Here is a 19998-nt window from a genome sequence, read left to right as displayed (position 1 = left end):
AAGCTGGAAAGCTCTTTTCCCGGTGCCACGCTAGCACGGCTGGACCGTTACGAACCCCGAGGGCTGAGGACCATCCCGGCTGCCTTGAGTCCTCCTGAGAGAGGCGCGAGGTTTGGAGAACCGCTTCGGCAGGCGGCAGGGAAGGTGGCACGGCTCGCCGTGGGATACAGCCAGGGATGGGTAACACGGCTTTGGGACCGAGCCACTTGTCCGCATCCGCACAGACACCGGGAGCTGATTTTGCTCCCCTGGTGCCGGGGAAAGCCATGGATGGATGCCCTGTTTCGCCGGGAGCAGGCGGTGCCTCCGGAGCCACCCGTCACACCCCGTGTCGGGCTCCTTCCCCCTTCGGCGTCGGGCGCTCCTCCCTCGCCTCGCCCCGGTGGGAACAAGGGTGCTTTGAGCGGCGGGTGGGCAGCGGGCGGGTGGGGGCCTCTAGCCCTTTAAGACAGAAAATTGACTTTGTAATCTGAGCGAATTCCTCTTTTCTGACAGGCGGGAGAAGTTACGGGTCCCTCCCTCACTCCGCTTTATTAAATATAGTAGTAGCAGCAGCCCTCGCCTGGAAGCAGGCGCTGGTGGAGGCTGTGTCGTACCCGGAGCCCCAGCCGCCGCTCCGGCCCCCCCGGGGGACACCATGGGTGCCCGAGGTGGCATTTCCACGCTGCTGCTGCTGCTGCTGGTGGTCTGCCAGCCCCAGTCCCTCCACGCGGGACCCCCGGCCGGAGGTAAGCCCCGTCCTGCCAGCCCACCCGAGGGATGGAGCGGTGAGAAATCCGGGGGGATGATGCTCAGCTTCGGGTGGGCCGGGAGGGATGGGGACCCAGCGGCGAGCGGTATGGGCACCCATGGGTGCAGGCTGTCCCTCCCCGAGCTGAGGGGGGGGCCTGTGGCCAAGCTGGCAGGAGGGAGGAGAGGCAGCTGCCTGTTTTCGGGCAGGGTGTTTGGGCCGGGTCGCCCTGCGGGAAAAGGCGAGGGAGGGAGCGGGGCTGCTCGCCCCCGTGGCTCTCGGGGTGCCGCGTACCCCGGCTGCGTCCGACGCTTTCCCTGGGGGGGGAACGCACAAACGCGGTGCTGGGAGGGACGGGGCTCCCTCCCCGCACGCATGCGGGAACCCCAGGGCTTTGGTCTGCGCCGTGGGCAGCCCACGGAGGAAAAGCACCTTCCCCGCTCTGCCAAAGCCCTGTGCCATGGGGACGGAGCACGGGCACGTCCTTGCAGCCCCGGCAGGGAGAGTCAGCCCTCCCTGCCCATGTTTGGCCTTGGACGGTGCCGGTGGGAAAGTCGGAGCTGGACAGCATTTGCCAGGGTGCGTGTCACCTCCTGCCTCTGCTCTGTCCGTCTGTCCTGGGCACCCTGGGGTGGCTGGGTGCATGGGGCAAGGGGCTCGCCTCTCTTGCCGGCACAGTCCCGGAGGGGTGCAGGATCACCCCACGGGTGATGGGGCACCGGGGACCATCCAGAGCTGAGGGTCTCCCCCAAGAGAAGGAGCCGTGGTGCCGCAGGACGGGCTGGCCCCGGGCAGCAGGGAGGGCAGGGGACGCTGGCTGCTGCACAGGGACGGAGCCGGGAAGGGTTACTGCAGGCCACGGGCTGGGTGGGGAGCAGAGCGGGTGATTTATATGCAGTTTTCCCCAAGAAGAGGCCAGGTTTGACCACACGGCTCTTGGCACGGCAGCGTGCCCTGCCTCAGCATCCCAACGGCCATCCCGCAGCCCTGGTCCCACCCCACGCCTTCTGCCTCCCGCTCCCTCCCCTGCGCCGGGATGCTTGTACCTGCAATGGTCCGAGCCTCAGCAGGCTCTGTGGGGTCTGGACATGGGTCTTATCCTGCTTGGGACAGGCCTGTGCCTTAGCCTGACCCTCCAAACTGCGCTCGGGGTCTAACCGACTATTTATACTGCATCAGCGGCATCCGCAGCTTCAGAAGCTGCGGATTTAAATTTAAAAAGCACTTTTAATTTAAATTTAAAAAGCACTTTTTTTCCCTAACTCACCCCCAAAATAATATAACATTTCACCAAGCAGTTTCTCTTCCCCAAGCCTCCTGCCGGGCATCGGGGCTCTGACCAACAGTGGGGCAGGAGCTTGCGCCAAGCAGTTTCCAAAGGAATTGCTGACCACCTCTGGTCTTTCGCTCCCCAACCATCTTCTGTGTCCGAGCCTGTGTCAGCGTGAGAAGGAGGACAAGGACAATCCCAGAGCCCAGCCTCGTGGCTCTTGGCACCCACAAGGTCCCTGCAGGTCCCTTGTTGTCCCTGTTCCCTCCCCAGCGAGCAGGTGGCCTCCGGGACACGCTGCTCTCCTTCCCTCCGGCCTTGTTCCTTCTTTTTTTTCCATGCATCAAAATATGAGGATGCCTGGCAAGCCAAGTGGAAAAAAATCCCTTTTGTTAATGAACAAAGTGGTCTTCTTCCTTCCAGCCCTGACCTTTCCATCCCGGGCAGGGATTTCACCACGTGGACCCATCGCCCGCACGGGTGTCCAGGATGGCTCCTGGGGCTGCCCTGGCACTCCCAAGCTCTTTCATGGTGAATAGGCTGGAGCAATCCCCAAAAAAGGCACGTGGCTTTCGCTGGCACCTGCCAAACCCCCAGATTCCCTCCAGGTAACACCGCCCGTGGCTGGGGCACAGCTCCAGGGATCAGCGGGCATCCGTCTGGCACAGACCTGCAGGGCTGGGAAAGTAGAGGGGTTTTACACCCATTTTCTGATGCTGGGGACTATTTCTGCACCCGGCTGAAGCAGACGTGGCAGCTGTGACCCCCGGGTCTGGGCACTGGCTTCCTGCAAGCTCCCTCCCCTCAGGACCATCCCTGCTGAGACCACCAGCGCCCGTGCCAGGCGTTCCCATGGGCTGCCTGCCCTGGGACATCCCTCCATCCCCATCAGGGAGAGCAACACCAGCCATTAGCAGTGTGCTGGGCGCAGGGCTGGGGACAGACTCCTTTTTAGGGGTGAAGCCTCTGTTTTGCATTGCCTCCAAGCCCAGGTCGAGGACCCCCGGGCTTTCTGCCCAGTCCGAAACGGAAAAAGTCACCGTGCACATCAACAAATGCAAGATTATAACAAAGAGAAAAAACACTCATAAAACTTGTCCTCTTGACATCTGAGTGTGAGGCTTTAGTAAACTGTTTTTAGACAGCCTGGCTCTCCTCCGGTTCCCAGTGAGGTCACCACAGGCTGAGCTCCCCCTTCCCCAAAAACCCTCTCGCTGGGGGTTTGTGATGAGGAGGGATGCAGGGGGAAGAAGGAATCGGATGCGTAGGGTCCCTATGAGCAGCACTGACCCTGAGCTTCCAGCAAAAAAGTGACCCCCAAGTCTCGGGTGGACCCGCAGCAGCGGTGATGGGGGTCCCAGGGAGGCGAGCGTGACCCCAACTTGTCCATGTCTGCGCCGGGCAGCAAACCTGCTCATGGGCAGGGAACGGTGTCTGTCCCAGGGTACCCAGCCACGAGCCCTCCTGCCTTATCCGAGGTGTAGGGATATCTTATCGGCTCTAGGGAGCTGCCTCGGTTATTCCTCTCCTCCACTTTTGGAAATCCGACCGATTTATTCAAACTTTCTTTTTCGTGAATGCGCCACATGTTTTGAGGTCATAGCTCCAAGCAGCTGGAAAAGTTTCCAGCTGATGGGAAAGAACAGGAAAAAGGCTGAAAAGGGGGGAGAATGCAAACTGGTATCGTGGGAATCAGGGAGGAATATTCTCGTCTCACTCTTATATTTAGCAACAGAGGGCTGTGGGCAAATATATAATAAGCGCATTCCTCCAAGATCGCAGGACAGGGTTAAGCTCACCCGGAGGAACTAACGTCAGGTTGAAGGCTGGACAGTAACAGGACTTCAGAGGCGGTAGGCTAATGCTGTCTGTGTGCCTAAATAAAGCTCAAAGCACAGACTGTTCGCAACAGGCGTTGGCTCAGCCCAGCCTCAGCTCCCAGGGGCCGCTCCATCGGCCCTTTCCAGGTGCCTGGAGGAGACGCGCTCTGGCTTCTCTCCTTTTTGGGAAGCCAGCCTCCACGAGTGTTAGGATCGCCTCCAGCCTAGAAAGTCCTCGAAATGACTCTGCTCGTACCTGTAGGTTTCCTGGGTCTTGCCTGGGTGTCTCAGGCCATTTCCATGTGCCCAAGTCACCCTAGCAAGGACAAGGCAGGTCTGCAGGCAGCCCAGCCCACTTTGCAGCCAGCCCCTTCAGCACCCCGTATCTCCAAACCTCCTGGAGACACGGAGCGAGGAGGGTGCCCATCGGAGACCCCTCATTCTCAAAGCAGCCCTTCCCTGAGCCATCTCCATCATGCCTGGTGCTTAGTTGCTCACTGCCATGCTGCCCGGGGACAGGATGCCCCGTGGAGTTTTTCTAGGGTAAATGTAACAGAAAAACTAAGATCAAGAGAAATGTGTTATGATCTTTCTCCCTGAGCTGCTGTGGTGGGAGCGGACATGCCTGCATGACGCTCATTTTACTTGTGAAGTTTGCAAATGGACCCGAGGCTTTTTGTTAACGTGCCACAACCAGACAATCCACTTTGCTCTGTTGCAAAGCCAAGGGCTGCTTTGCAAAGCAGAGCCCAGAGTCAGGGCAGCTCTGGATTCTGCAAAGCTGGGCTTAAAACCAGAGGAGCGGGACTGCTGCAGCTCTTCCCGACCCCGGGATGGGGAGGATGCGGGTTTGACACCAGGTTTGTCACTTGTTAGCTGTCGCTCATCCTCAGGACAGACCTTATCAGGTCTCTGAGCATCCTCCTGCCAGCCGGCAGTGTGGTGGGGTGAAAGATGTTTATGCCTTGTGCCTTGGATCCAAGAGGGTGATAAATTCCCATTTTCCGTCCGTCCTCCCCGGGTGCGTCGCCTGCGCCAGTCGTGTGTCACTCCGTGCAATACCTCTGGGAGCTGCCCTGCGCCCAACGGCTGCTCTTGGCTGCCTGACAGCCGGACGGACAGACAGACAGTAGCAGACAGAAAGCATCCCAGGGAAAGGAGGGCCCTGCCAAAAATTGATGGGAGCGGGAAAAGTCATGGGGCAAACAGCACGGTTTGGAGGTGGCCGGTCCCATCACATGCCTCCAAGCCAAAGAGAGAGAAAAGTAACATTCATCTATTGTCGTGACTCACTGGCTGTTCAAGGAGACTTCTCGGGCTGTGAGTCAGCTCGGGATGGCTCCTGCTGCTTCTTTTGCCCAAATCTTGGCTTTCTGGTGATTGTTTTTCCTCCCTGCTGTGGCGGGTAGGGGGAAGGTGGGCAAGGGAGGGGGTTTCAGGGTCAGAGCCCCGGCTGCTTGCAGTGCCATGCCCAGGTGTGTTAATGGATGCTCCCCATCCCTTACCATGCCATAAGTCCCCCTGGTGCTCCCCAGCGCCCAGGCAGAAAGCCGGGGGGGCGGGGGGGGGGGGGGGGGGTCAGGAGGAATTTCCCGTTCCCTTTCCCAGCCTCTGGCTGGGCTTCAGCCGGGCTTCAAGGTTTTCTGCATCCCATCCCACAGAAATTTCTGGGCCCACCAGGGTCACTTCCTCTGGGAGCCAGGGAGGAGAGAGGGAAGTTTTGGCCTGAGGTATATGTGGCTGAGAAAAGCCTCCTGTCCTGCCCCCCAGCCCTGGGAGGGGATGTGTGCGCCTGCTTCCACACCCCCACAGCCCCACTCGGCCAGCTATATGTTTCCCCCGTGCTAGAAATAGAGCAGGCATTTATTTTCTCTATAAACATCACCCCGCGGCTTGTTTCTCATAGATGGAAAAGCCAGGGGGATAATGGGGGTGGGGAGGGGGAGGCAGGGTAGGGAGGGGGACCTCCAAAAGGATTGGGAGAGAAGAGAAGAGAAGAGAAGAGAAGAGAAGAGAAGAGAAGAGAAGAGAAGAGAAGAGAAGAGAAGAAGAAGAGAAGAGAAGAAGAAGAGAAGAGAAGAGAAGAGAAGAGAAGAGAAGAGAAGAGAAGAGAAGAGAAAGAAGAGAAGAGAAGAAGAAGAGAAGAGAAGAAGAAGAGAAGAGAAGAGAAGAGAAGAGAAGAGAAGAGAAGAGAAGAGAAGAGAAGAGAAGAGAAGAGAAGAGAAGAGAAGGGAAGAGAAGAGAAGGGAAGAGAAGAGAAGAGAAGAGAAGAGAAGAGAAGAGAAGAGAAGAGAAGAGAAGAGAAGAGAAGAGAAGAGAAGAGAGGAGAAGAAGAGAGGAGAGGAGAGGAGAGGAGAGGAGAGGAGAGGAGAGGAGAGGAGAGGAGAGGAGAGGAGAGGAAGAGAAGAGAAGAGAAGAAGAGAAGAGAAGAGGCAGAGATTTCAGCTCTAGGAAGGGGGAAAAAAGAAAATACCCATTTTCTTTGCAGTTAGAACTGCAAGGCAGACAATTTAGCATGTCAACCCCAGATGAGCAAAAAAAATCCTCTTTCCCCTTCCATGCTGCAAACACCCCTCCCTGTCCGTGGAGACACTTTTCTCTGTCCCTCACTGCACCCAGCATCACCGAAAGCCCAGGCCAGCCACGGTCCTTGTAGCCCCGCGGAGTGCAGGGTGCTGTGGGTGCTTCCCTGCCAGCACAGCTACAGCGAGCTCACCCCAAACTGCACATTTTAAAAGCTCCTTCCCTACCCCTGAAGGCAGTGCTGGATGCTGGAATTAAAACCGGCAGGAAGCTCCCGGCAGAGCCTCAGCATCTATCTCCCTCTGTGCGCCGCTCGTGCCCGTCCTTCCCCTCCTCGCCCTGAATTTGGCTGATAACTCCCCCCATATCTCGGTACTTCAAGAGCCATTTGGCACAAGCGAGGTTGGGAAACATCTGAGCCTGGGCGGCTGGAGACGGGCCACTCTCCAGGGGCAGCCGTGCTGTTTGTTGACGGCAGGCGAGGATCTCTCCGGTAACGTCCAGCCATTCCAGGGATGCCTGTGAACATCCCCTGGCCGGGCTCTGCCGCTCCCGCCGGGGTTGAGGATGGGCTTGGGCACGGGCACCGGCTCTGTTGGGCTGGCGGGAATGGGATTCAGGGATCTGCAGGTGGGATGGGTGCCCCTCTTCCCGGTAACCCAGCCTCCAGCCCAGGCTTCTCCCACAGTCCCCCTGCTTCTCCAGGGCTGGGCTGGCCAGGATTTTCCCCTTGTATGCCACCGCATACCCTCCTGCAGCTCTGCAAGCCATTCCCTCACCGAGTGGGAAGCAGCCGGCACGGAGTCGGAGTAGGGAAAGCTGTGGGAGCGGGGGCCGGGATGTGCAGGGTGGAGCTGGAAAACCTGCCAGCCAGCAAGAGAGGGGGAGACGGCTTGGGAGAAAGAAAAAGAAAGAAAGAGAAGGGGGAAAAATATAGAACAAAACCCAACTTGGGATGGTTTGGAAACCACGTCCTCTGAGGCTGATACGATATTTCCAGGCCAACTTCTCCTGGCAGCGGGAGCCTGAGCGAGCCTGAGTCACGCTGCAGGGGACGGCACAAAAGCCCCATTGAGCTTCCCGCTTCCCCAAATCCTCCCATTTTCTCCCCCTTCTTCACTTCCCAGGGCAAAAACTCCAACCGCCGCTTCCAGCTCAGGCTTATTCCCTAAGTCCCTCCAGAGTCGTTTAGCCATATGTCATTAAAAGCTCTCCATCCCTGTTCCTGCTCAACGCCAGGCTTCGGGGGTGCTTGGCCCAGGGATGCTGGAAGAGCCCCAGCTCTTCCGAAAAGCACCGTGACCTTTGTAAGGGGGACGCTGCCGGTGTGTGGCGGGGGCCGCGGCAGTGCCAGTTCTCAGCTCCTTGCCCTCCCCTCCGTGGCTCTGCATCTGGCCGAGCAGGAGAGCGCAGGAAATACCATCAGCTTTAGGGCTGCTTGAATCATCGTAAAACCACGCTGGAGAAGCGAGGGCTGGAGCTCCAGAGCTCCAGCCAAGCCTCCTGGACCCCGCTTTATGGCCTCCAGCTAGAGCAGCTCCTTCGTGCTGCTTCGTAAGGATGGGGAAGGCGGGCAGGAGCAGGCACGAGTGTCGGGCAGGGGGTCGAGGACTGGCAGGACACGGGGTGATATGGCAAGCCCTCCTCCCCGGCAGCGCAGAATTAGCGGGAGGCAATTTTTCCCCTGATCCCAAAGTCCGTGGGCTGCAAAAAGGCTTTTTTTTTTTTTTTTTTTTTCCTCCGAAGCTGTCAGGCAGGAGACAGGGGAAGGTGAGAGGGAGAGCAGCCGGCAGGGGAACGGGGAGAGGAACTGAATTAATAAACACAGGCGGAAGGTTTCAAAGCAGCGCAGTGCAGCCAGAGGTAGGGGTGGATGATCTGCTTCGGGAGACTGGGGCCAGCAGGATGGGACGGGGGCGAAGCAGAGCCCCCCCCGGCCCAGGGGCTCTCCTCCCACACCCAAAACAAGGGTGATGGCCACTTCTGGCAAGCGTTTAGCGGTCGGCAGCCCCGACGAGGGTGATCGGCCGTGGCTTTGCTGGCGGTTTCCCGGGCGCTGCTTTCCAGCAATCTCTGCTGGCCGGCACTCCTGGAAAGCACCGGCCTCGGCCCCGGGGAGCCCCGCTGCGAGGGAGGGCCAGGTGGAGGGTGGGAGGCAAGAACTGGAGCTCTTATTCCCAGTGCTGGGGTTTGAGAAGCACGCACAGCCTTGGCTCGGGATGTGGGAGCCGCAATTGCCGTCTGGAGTCACGGAGGATAAAAGCTGGAAGCGGGGAGAACGAGAAAAAGCCCTCCTCTGTGCTGTGCCGGGAGCTATCGCAGCAGGGATGGATCCGTGCCGATGACACCCCACCCCATAAATCTCGAGGCCGAACCCCAGGAGCAGGAGAGCTGGGAGAGGCTTTTCCCGGGGCAGGGGCTGTTTGCTGGGCTGGCTCTGCCCCGTCCCAAATGCAGAGCCCGTCGTGAAGGCAGCCCTGTGCTGCCTGCGGAGGAGGGGGACCTTGGGATGTCTCCGAGGTCCCCACTGGGCTTGGATGCCATCGCTGCAGCCCAAGACTGGCTCACGTGTGACCCGTCTCCATTGCACTGGGATTTCCTCGCTGTGGAGACCCAGATGGGTGCTTAGCCCTCCTGCTGCACCCAGGCACCCGCTCGGGTCTCCGGGCATCCCTAAAAGGCAGCAGCCCCCCAGTTGTCGTCGTGTCCCCCCCCCCCGGCACCGGCTCCTCCCAGCAGAGCCCCAGCCAAACCCACGGGCCGCTCCGCAGCGGCTGTGTTTGCCTTAGCCTGCCTCGCAAGCTGCTCATTTCCTTCCCCGGCCATAAATAAAACCACGCCGTAAAACGAAGGGAACATAATGAAGCCTTTCTCAGAAAGCCCATCGGATCCCTTCCTCCCCCAATCCTTCCACCCCACGTAGGGACAGGGATGCAGCCCAGCCCCACAGCCACCCGGGATGCAGCCGGGGAGCACGGGGCTGCGGGTCCCGCCGAGCATCCCAGAGCCAGCCTGGGGATTAGGGAGGCTTGAAGCCCCCACGGCCACCCACGGTGGAGGCGGGAGGGCTGGTCCTGCCCACCGCGCCTGTGCTGGGCGCGGGGACGGGAGCTCACGCACACGCTGCGAGGGGACCGGGGGGGGGGCGGTTCAAGCTGCCAAGCAGCATCCCCAAGGCTGGGCGGCCGTCCCGAAGCCCCTCCGGTGTTTGTACAGCGGGTGGCTGCGGTGCGGCACGGCTGGCGACGGGCGAGCTCGCTACCTTATAAAGTCATTAAAATAAAAAAATTAATTAAAAAAAAATATATAAAACCAGCCCCAAACAGCTCAGAGAGCCTGGAAACAAGCTCCTGACGCCGCAGAGGAGGAACGCGGCAGGCCGGCCGTGGGGGTCCCCGGCGGTACCCCACGCCAGGGGGGCTCAGCAGCAGCGGGCATGCTGCTTACACAGGGGCCGCTTGTTGGCATCGGCCGGCGGGCAGGAAGGAGGGCAGCCGGCGGCTTGGGCTGGGCTGGATTACACCCACGGTCACACAAGCCCAGGGCTGTTTGGGCAACAAGGAGCCTTCTTCACTCCCCGGCTGTTTTTCCACCCTCAGAAAACTGGTGTGGCCGGGATGGGAAGTGGCTGCAAACACAAGAGAGTCTTTCAAGGTTGGGGGGGGGGGTGCGTGTGTGTGCACGGGGCTCTCCTGGCACCCGCCGTGGTAATTAAAGAGCTGCTTTAATGAATTCCAGTCCCCTCCCTGCAAACACACATGGGCCACCAGCCCTGGCCCCCACCTGCCCCCCACCGCAGCCTGAATGAAGCCTTGTTGAGTGGCCAGCGCCTCCCCGGCACCATGGCCCCTCTCTCCAGGCAGGATTTGCTCCCATCCTTCCTCCTTGGCCTCAGCATCCTCCTCCGGGCAGAGCAATGGGAGTCTCTGCAGCCCCTCGGGGACTTGTTTCTATCACCGATGCACCTCCTCATGCACACCCCAAAACGCATCCGTTTGTCCCGCTGGCAGGGCTGGGGATGCCCCGAGCCGGGGTGGGAGCCTGCGGGTGGGGAAGGCCTCCATCCACCAGCCCACGTTTCCCCCTGCACACCCAGGAGACATCTCCCCGCTCCGAAAAACCCTGGCGTCCCGCGCCGGTTCGTTCTGCAAACCCTCGTTGCTGGGTTTTGCGAGTGCTTTCCCTCGCCTGGACCGCGAGTTAGCTCCTCCATCCTCCTACGTGCCGGGGAGGAGGTGGGAGAAGTCTGTGTGCAGAGATGTTAAAACACGGAGGAGGGCCCAAAATGGCCCCGATGAGCCCCAGCACGGCCCCCAGCGCCCCCCAGGCAGAGGGGAATCCCTTCCCCTCCATGGTGCTGCCCAGCACCAGGCTCCGCTGGATGTGGCTCGCTCGGGGGCTGGGATGCCAAACCCCCCCCCCCGAACACCAAAAACCAGCAACCAGAGAGGCCAAACCCGCTGTGTTTTCAACTGGAGGAGCAGGGGGAGAGGGCCAAGGCATCCCGGACCCGGCGCGTGGCCGGCGGCTGGGGGGGCCACCAGGGCAGCGCCGGCTCGCACAGAGCCCTTGCTTGCTCACCAGCCCCGACAGGAGCCAAGCATGTCCGGGGCCTCGCTCCCAGCCCTTTGCTCAGTGCTTTTGGCTCATCTCCTTGTTTTTTTCAATGCAAAAAAAAAAAAAGAAAAAAAAAAGAAAAAAATCCCAACTAAATGACACTGCAGGCTATAATCTGCTGGCTGCTGGCCGGCTGCTCGGAAACTGTGACGGAGGCTCCTCTCTCCTCGTCAACGCCTTTCTATCGGCCTGGCAAGGCAGGGGCAGCGATTTCCTGTGGGACACGGCGAGCTGGGAACGTTATTTTTAGCCAGGGCAAGCGGGATGGCTAGTGTGCCCACCCCGACCCATGGCCAAGATTTGGAGACCTGCTGCTCCCCACGACAGGGGCAGAAAGGCCAGCTCAGACGTCCCCATCCAGGGATGAGGCTGGGCTCGGGGCACGACAAGCCCACGGCGTGATCGTGGCACCCTCAGATCACGCGGGAAAGGTGCTTTTGGGTCACGGGAATGTATCCGCATGGGGTGATCCCGGGATGCTCGGCTGCAGCCAGCCCATGGATGGGGCTGGGTGCCCGAGGGGGTCCCTGTTCTCTCCGTCCGTGCCCAAATCAGAGCTGCCGACCAAGCAATCGATCGATCAGGATGGTGCACCCTGTGCCACGGAGGCTCCTCTAGGGCAAAATGCATCTGACAAAAAAAAAAGAAAAAAAAAAATCCAGCAAGCCATATTTTCTGGGTCTTTTGCAATGTGGAGGGCAAGGAAGAATGGAGAAGGAGGTGAAAAGCTGGGAGTCCCTTGTGAAAGAGAAATGCCACAGGTCGAGCGGCATTCACATCCTGGCCAGGCTGCTGAGCAGAGGAGGAGGGCGGCCCTGAAATAAAGCAGGAATTTGGGAAACAAACAGCAGTAACTCACACGGCTCTGCTGCCGGAGAAAAATCCCAGCACCTCCTGGAGCCGGGCAAGGGTCCCTCCTCCCTCTCCCAGCAAGCAGCACCGCTCCCCTGGGCATCCGCGCCGGCGGTAACTTTTTATTACTAGTATTTTACGAGAGAAAGAGAAGAAAAGCATCTCTGGCAGCTTCGGGAGAACGGAGGCAGGACAAAATGTGCTGGCTGCAGGAGCTGCTGCCCCTTGTCACACTGGAAAACAGCCTGGCTGTGCTGGACCGGCTCCTCCAGCCTCAAAACATGATCCCCAGCACCCGCGGTGAGATGCTGCCCAGCCCCTGGGTTGGCAGAGGAGCTGCTGGTGGGTCCGACCTCAGCAAAGCCTTCCCTCCCCGTGAGAGCAGCCACTCAGCGCCCATCTGAAGAGCACGTTTTTTGGATTAGACGAAGCCACAAACCCGAAATGTAGCAGAATCCTGGTGGGAGCTGGAGCACAGACCACGCACGCACGGGGGAACCTTGATGGGAGCCAGCACATAACGTACATGCGACGTCTCTGGGGTCCACAATATATTGAATGCATGTGTGCACGCCTTGCTGGGGCCCGAGCACAGCCGCCTGCGTCTGTGCGGGGAGGGAAAGGAAAATTCCCTTTTGCAATGTGCCGCGTCGCTCCTGCTCACCAAACGCCGGGACGAGGGGGTGCCGAGAGCCCCGGGCAGCGCCCGGCGCAGCACCCACCACCCTTGGCCACTGAGCAAGGCATGCCGGGGCTGGCTGGTTTTGCAAGGACCACTGGAAGGAGGGAGCGGGTCAGGAGAGGACAGAGCTCCTGCAAAGAATAGCAAAGCTCCTCTGAGTCACCGGCTGGGCCCAAGTAGACAAGGAAGCCAAAGTGCCCCGTGCCAACGGCAGGCACGAGGGCCAGGATACGAGCAGGCTTGAGTAAGGCGCCCTGGCAGCCCTGCCCTGGGCTGGGCGAAGGGCTTGGTATTAAAGCAAACGCTAGATATTTCCATGCTGCCATTCCTTCCCTGCCCAGAGCGGGTGGGGTGACGGTCCTTGCAACACCCGCGTTGTTCTCCCAGACCCCAGGAGAAAGCCGAGGCACTTTCTCTGCCGCCGGCAGCAGGAAATGATTTTTTGTGAGGTCTGAGCAAGGAGGTCTCTCCGTCCCCGAAGGGCTCAGAAGAACATCGCCCTACACGGGGCACCGCAGAGCTCAGCTCAGCAGAAAATGCAGCGAGCCAAAGCAGAGTGCTCCAACTGTACCCTTGCCAGGCAAACCCTCACCGTCACCTCTAACGACGGGCTCGTTTCAAACCCTCCATGACTGTGGCTGCTTCTTGTTGGGTTGGGTTTTCACTTGCTGCACCACCCCATGAGCAAAGCCTGCCTGCCTGAGCAGGGTGGGCCTGCCCAATTTCCTGCCCATTCCCACCCCAGTCAGCCCCACAGAAATTTGGGCAATAGGAAAATGCCACTGGGGGCGCAGCTGTAAGAGCACACGTGGGTGTTTACAGCCAGACCTCACCACGCGGGAGGCTGGTTTCGCTCCAGCACCCAACCTTCATCCTCTCCTCCTCCAAAAGAGAGCAGAGGCTGGGCTGGGACCCTGGAAGAAGCCAAAGCCTCATCCTCGTTGCCCCATGGCACCTCAGCAAACTGCACGTGGGCCCCCAAACCCAAGTGTGGGCCAGCGGCTGGGTGGATTTGATGACGACAAGTGCAATAGTGAAGCGTAGCAGGAGAGCTTCGCAGGTATAAACTCAAGCACAGCAGCCTTTGCAGCCTGTGACTGCATACGGACTGACAACGTGCACGTTTCCCCCTCCAACACGTCGTCGCCAAGCATTCACAACGGACGGCTCTTCTGAGTGGTTATGCTTTGCCCTGCAAGTGCAGAGTTAACTTTGCCGTGGGCTGCTCTGGAGCTAACCGGGATGGGTGGCAATGCATCGCAGACGCGTGCACTTAACGTGAATGCAATGCACACGCATGCATTGAGTAAGCAAAAAGTATAGGCACTCTAAAATTAAGCCTTGCCGCTCCCTGTGCTTTTAATTCTACCGTCTCCCGCATATGCCCTGTGACACAGTCTTTCATTTCGTGACCGCATGCCATTGCGCTGAGTCCCTCCAAGGCTGATGTATACTGGGCGTTGAACGCCTTCCAGCTGCAGCTTCAGGCGCCCTGTTTGAGCCAAGGTTTCCATATGGTCTCGCATCCACATATGGATCACAGGCACAGGCGTTTATTCCTCCAGCACCGACGGAGCAGCCACCTTCAGGGTGAACGTCAGCAGTGTTTGCATGATACGGAGAGCTGTTAGAAAGTGGTGTATAAATAGGGAGAGGAGCAGAGCGTAGCGTTGGCTGACCCGGCGGCATCCCCAGGGCTCCCACGCAGCGTCTCTCCATTTGGCAAGGATTGGCACCGGCTGGGGAATCCGGCCAAGGCACGAGACAGCCACTGCTGGAAGGGTGCATACTCCTCCAAAGGGAGACGGCTGCGGCAGAAGTGGGAAAAACTCATTAGGGTAACAGTTCACCTCCTAACGCTCAGGAACTCGGCCCGATGACAGGCAATACTGCATCTGCCCTGGCCAAGTAACAAGGGGGAAGGTTCCGCTAAATGCTGCATGGGCAAGGAGAAACACCACCTCTGCTTCACCACCCGGCCCCTAGAAACCCCTTCCCCTAGGAAAATCAGAAAACAGACTCCCTGAGGGTCTTCCCATGCTGCTGGGCTCCAGCACCCTGCCACAGGGCAAACGGGGAAGAACTGATGGATGGGCTTGGGAGGCTCCAGATTCACACCCCCACAAAGACAGGGCTTGCGGGGGGGGGGTGTCCTCCTCTGCCTGACCCTCTCCCTTTTCTCCCCAGCCTCTTTCTTCGGGGACAGCTACGTGGAGATGCCGCTGGCGGACTCCTCGCGCACGGTGCGGCTCCACCTGCAGCTGTACACCAGCCAGGGGAGCGGGCTGCTCTTCCTGGCTGCCGGCCAGCCCGACCACCTCCTGCTCCAGCTACGAGCCGGCAACCTGCAGGTCAGCACCCCGGCACCCCGCTCCCCCACACCAGTCGGGGTCTACGGGTCAGGGCTTCGTCCTGTGCAAGGACGAAGGGGCAGCACCTGAAAGAAGCAGCAGCCCACGGGGCCAGATACAAGCACGGAGAGCCAAGCTGCCAAGATCCCTGCCAGGGGATGTTAAGAGTTCATAGAGTCATAGAACGGTTTGGGTTGGAAGGGACCTTTAAAGATCATCTAGTCCAGCCCCCAATAAAAGCAATATTACCTGGATCTTAGACATAGAAATAGAATCATTGAGTTTGGAAAAGACCTCTAAGATCAAGTTCAAGAGGTGAGCGGACAGAGTCTTGGGAGAATCGGTTAAATACGGAGAATCAGGCTCCAGCTGGGGAAGCTCCTCACCCACTGCCTGGGGTAACGCTGGGGAGCATCACGGAGACACCCAGACACCAGCACCCCACGTACGTTGCATGGTCAGACATGGTGCACAGCACCCTCGGGGTGCAAGGGGTTAGCGAAGAGAAGGGGTGAGACAAGAGGATCCAGAGAAAGAAGAGGTCTCCCCTGTCCCACCCACAGGCCAAGCCCAGCTAGGGCATGGGAAGGGATCAGGAAAAAAGAATACAATTCCCTCGTGTGATTATGGTGTTGGCATCCACCATAAAGGAGAAGAGCAGGGAGCATCCGAGGCACACATCCTGCCTCTCCTGCAGCCTGGGCTGGGCCACCAACCACATCTAAACCAAAGCAGGAGAACAAGCAAGCAGCTGGCCGGAGGTCTCCCTAATGGAGACCATGTGTCTGTCTCAGGGCCCGTCAACTAGCCCTCTACTTAGGCAGGCTCCGGGCTGCTGCCTGCGGGGAGCAAAGCCTGCTATTTCCCCTGCCAGCTCCCAGGGCAAGGACTGGAAGCGGCCCAGGTTGCAGGGATGGAGGGCAGCAGGCAGGATGCAGCAGGGAAAGAGAAGCCAGCACCTGGCAGGGCTCCTCGGTTGGGGGGAGAGGAAAAGTCCATCTGTGGGACCAGGAGATGGAGGACCCCAGGGAAATAGTCCCAAGACCGGGGTTTGCTGAGAATGAGTGAAAACGGAGAGAAATTCAGAGAGTGGGACAGAGAGGGGCTACCCACAGGGGGATGAGGGAGGAACGTGCCCAGAGGTGGAGGAGGGCAGGGCACGCAGCAGCGAACAGAAGGTCTCGCGAGCCCCCAGGTACAGGTTCACTCTTCGGCTGGTATTTCTGGTAGGTGGAGAGATGTCTCCTGTGCTGCAGATACCACCTTGCTTGAACCGAGCACTTTGCATCCTTCCTTGCAGGCGAGGCTGCGGCTGGGCTCGGAGGAGGTGGCCCTGCAGTCCCCAGCAGAGCTGCAGCTCAATAACCTGGCGGTGCATGACGTGGAGCTGCTGGTGGAAGATGGCAGGATGACGCTGACCATCGACGGCCTCTTCAACAGCTCCGTGGACATCGCAGGGCCCGTACGTGAGCTGGACATCCAGTACGGCCTCTATGCTGGCGGGACCGGCAGCCTTGACCTGCCGTACCTCGCCGAGGCCAGCTCACCCTTCAGAGGTTGCCTCCACTTAGTGACGTTCAATGGCCTGGATGTCCTTTCCCCTCCGTCCTCTGAGGGCAGCTCCAAGATCTTCCACCGGGTCCAGGAAGGGTGCAGCACACAGTTCTCTGCAGACCCCGAGGACCCCTTTGGGTTCCTGGGGCCACACTCCTACATCGCGTTTCCCACGTGGGACGCGAGGGAGGAAGCGACCATCGAGTTTGTGATAACGACGAGCATCACCCAGGCACCCCTCATCTACCACGCGGGGCTGGAGAATGACTTCTTCTACCTAGAGATCTCCAATGGGCGCCTGAGGGGGTTTGTCGAGAAGGGGAATGGCATCATCGTCCTGCACAACAATGTCTTCATCAGCGATGAGCAGCAGCACTATGTCAAAGTCTACACAGACATCCACAAGTTTGAGATACTGATAGATTACTACGCCTCATCCACGTCCAACCGGGGCATCAACAACTACCTGGACCTTCACGGAAACCTCTTCATCGGTGGTATGAACGAAAAAGCTTTGCAAAGGCTGAGGGAGCATCATCTCGCTTTCATCTCAGTGTGGACCATGACCAACAACTCGTTTGTTGGCTGCTTGGAGGACCTGCGGATAAACCTGCAGAGGAGGAGTCTGCAAGACGCCGTAATCACAAAGGACATCACATCAGGCTGTGGAAAGCAGGAGCACTACTGGGACTATGACGAGGTATATGAGCAGGATGAGGCACCCACCTCCCCACCTCCGGATGTCTGGTTGGGAGCACCGGGCCTGGTGGTGGAACCGTGCCGGCCGGACAGCAGCTTCCCACCCGCCTTCGCCAACATCAGCAGGTTGCTGCACGTCAGCCCCCTCATAGTCTCTGAAGGGGGCACAGCCTATCTGGAGTGGAAACACGCCCAGCCAACAGTAGACTTGAGCCTTGCAAACATCCGACAGTCCCAAGTCCTCTTTAGCATCACCAACGACCCTAGGCACGGTCAGCTGGAGCTCGACATTCCTGGGTCCAGGAGCAGAAGGAAGTTCACCTTGTTGGACATTGTGAACCGGAAGGTCAGATACGTCCACGACGGCTCCGAGGGGCCCATGGACCAGCTGATGCTGGAGGTGACAGTGACGGCCCAGCAAGGAGTCCCGGAGTGCTTGCGGCAGGGGCAGATGTACCTGCTGCCCATCATGATCAACCCCATCAATGATGCCCCACAGGTGATCTTTCCGCAGGGGAACCACATGACAATCCTGAAGCACACACGGAAACACCTGACCACAGACATCCTGCAGGTCCTAGATGATGACACGTCCTGCGATGACCTCGAATTCCAGCTGCACGGTGGCCAGCAGATGGAGGAGGGTTACGTGGAGTATGACTTTCACCCCGGAGTGCCTATCGAAGAGTTCTCCTGCAGGGACCTGGAAGCAGGCAACGTAGTCTACGTGCACCAGAGTGGGACAAACTTACAGCTCACCTTGCAGGTGAGCGACGGCACAGTCCCAAGCCCCGTTGCCACCCTGAGAATCCTCGCCATTGACCCCGACATCCACCTGCACAACAACACCGGCCTCTCCATCTCCCAAGGAGGGGCTGCACGCATTACCACAGCCAACCTGTCAGTGACAACAAATGCAGAGAAACAACGGGTTGCCATCCTGTACGTCCTCACAGAGCCCCTGAGGTATGGTGAAGTCCAGAAGCAAGGGAGCATGGGAGGGGAATGGAAAAAAGTCGAGTCCTTCCACCAGCAAGACCTGGAGCAAGGGCGAATCCAGTATTTTAGCACAGACCCAGAGCACCGGCTGGGAGATGTTGTGGAGAAGCTGCAGTTTGAAGTCCAGGTGGGGCAGAAGGTCTTGCAAAACAACACCTTTCTCATAAGGATTAAAAGAGCCACCATTAAGATGAGGACCATGGTCCCCCTCCAGATGAAGAACAAGCGGCACAGAAATATCACCAGCAAGGAGCTGGAGGCAATGTTGGAAGATCCAAACTCTGCCCCAGTCCCCTTCCACTACACGATAATCCAGGCTCCCAAAAAGGGAAACCTGGAGCTGCTCGGCAACAGGCTGACCGAAGGCTTTGGATTTACCCAAGATGACCTGCAAAGAAACCACGTGAGCTACAGCGCAACCATTAGGAACTCTCAGCAAGCTGAGGACACCTTCCAGTTTCGCGTCCACGCTGGCGAACAGCACTCTCCCATCTATACCTACACAATCAGCATCGGTGGGGACCCTGATGCGCCAGCCCTGACCAACATCCTCCTGACTGTGCCGGAAGGGGGGCAAGCAGTCATCTCCAAGGACCACTTGTTTGTACAGAGCATGAACAGCATGGACTACCTCTATGAAGTGATTGAGGGGCCAGCACACGGGAGGCTGGCCTGGGCTGCGTCCCATGGCTGGGCCTCCAGAGAGGAGATCACGGAGTTCACCAACGATGACATCCTCCACCAACGGCTGCTGTACCAGCACGATGACTCCGAGACGCTGGAGGACGACATCCCCTTCGTAGCGATCAGGCAGGGTGAGGGCAGCGCTGAGCCCGAGGCGGAGGAGGTGAGAGGTGTTTTCAGGGTCTCCATCCAACCCGTCAATGACCACGCCCCGGTCCAGGTAGTGAACAAGGTCTTCAACGTGGTGCGCAATGGGCAGCACCTGCTGACGACAGACGACATCGCCTTCACCGACAAGGACTCTGGCTTCTCCGACACGCAGCTGGTGCTGGCAAGGAAGGACATTTTGTTTGGCAGCATCGTGTCTGTCGATGACAGGAGCCACCAAATCTATCGGTTCACACAGGATGACTTGAGGAAGAAGAAGGTCCTCTTTGTCCATTCAGGGGCTGACCGGGGTTGGATCCAGCTACAGATCTCAGATGGCCTCCACCAAACCACGGCCCTCCTGGAAGTACAGGCATCGGACCCCTACATCAAAATAGTCAACAACACCGGTCTAGTCATCCACCAAGGGAGCCGAGGGAGCATTGACTCTTCTGTCCTCAGCCTGGAGACCAACATGGACATCAGGTCAGATGAAGAGATACGGTTCCTGATAACGACCCCCCCAAGGTGGGGGACCGTGCTGAGAGGGGAGCAGCCGGTCATGGCCTTCTCCCAGAGGGACCTGCTGGCAGGAGAGATCTCCTACCACCACAATGGGAGCAGGAACACCCGGGACGAGCTCCAGTTCACTGTAGAAGCAAACGAGGTGGTGGTGGAGGACACGCTGGCCATCAGCGTGTTCTTGGACACCCATCCCAGCCCCCTGCACATAGTCAACCACAAGGAGATCCACGTCTTCCAGGGTGAAGCGGCTGGGATCAAGGAGGAATACTTACTGGTGAGTATCCCCTCCTCTAGTCATTCTCTAAGCCCGTATCACTTCCCTGGCCATCAAACCAGGACAGCTGCTGGCAGGACTCCATTTTACTCCCGCCTGCCCAGAGCAAAGGACTTATGTCCATGTCAGGCTTTGCCCAGGGGCAGAGGCGAGACGGGGTGGGGGGTGGGGGTGGGGGTGGCATGGCCGCGGCAAGAAGGTGATTCTTGCTGCTCATCCCACAGCAAAGCCTTGGGAGACTGCACCGTGGCGGGCTGTGGGGCACCCCAGC

The 19998-nt window shown here is 59.0% G+C and overlaps 1 protein-coding gene across 1 annotated transcript in view; it reads left to right on the top strand.

The window, feature by feature from the left end:
• Nucleotides 1–457: 457 nt before the first annotated feature.
• CSPG4 (chondroitin sulfate proteoglycan 4) overlaps nt 458–19998 on the top strand; it is a 29804-nt gene continuing 10263 nt past the window's right edge. The window contains exons 1-3 of the mRNA XM_049811451.1: nt 458–728; nt 14682–14845; nt 16146–19727. Of these exons, the coding sequence (XP_049667408.1) occupies nt 638–728; nt 14682–14845; nt 16146–19727 (3837 nt within the window). The 5' untranslated portion in view covers nt 458–637. The remainder of the gene's footprint in view (nt 729–14681; nt 14846–16145; nt 19728–19998) is intronic.

Source organism: Accipiter gentilis, chromosome 10, assembly GCF_929443795.1.
Source record: "Accipiter gentilis chromosome 10, bAccGen1.1, whole genome shotgun sequence".
Taxonomy (NCBI): Eukaryota; Metazoa; Chordata; class Aves; order Accipitriformes; family Accipitridae; genus Astur; species Astur gentilis.
The sequence above is the reverse complement of the archived record's forward strand: the minus strand, read 5'-3'. Positions and strand labels throughout refer to the sequence as shown.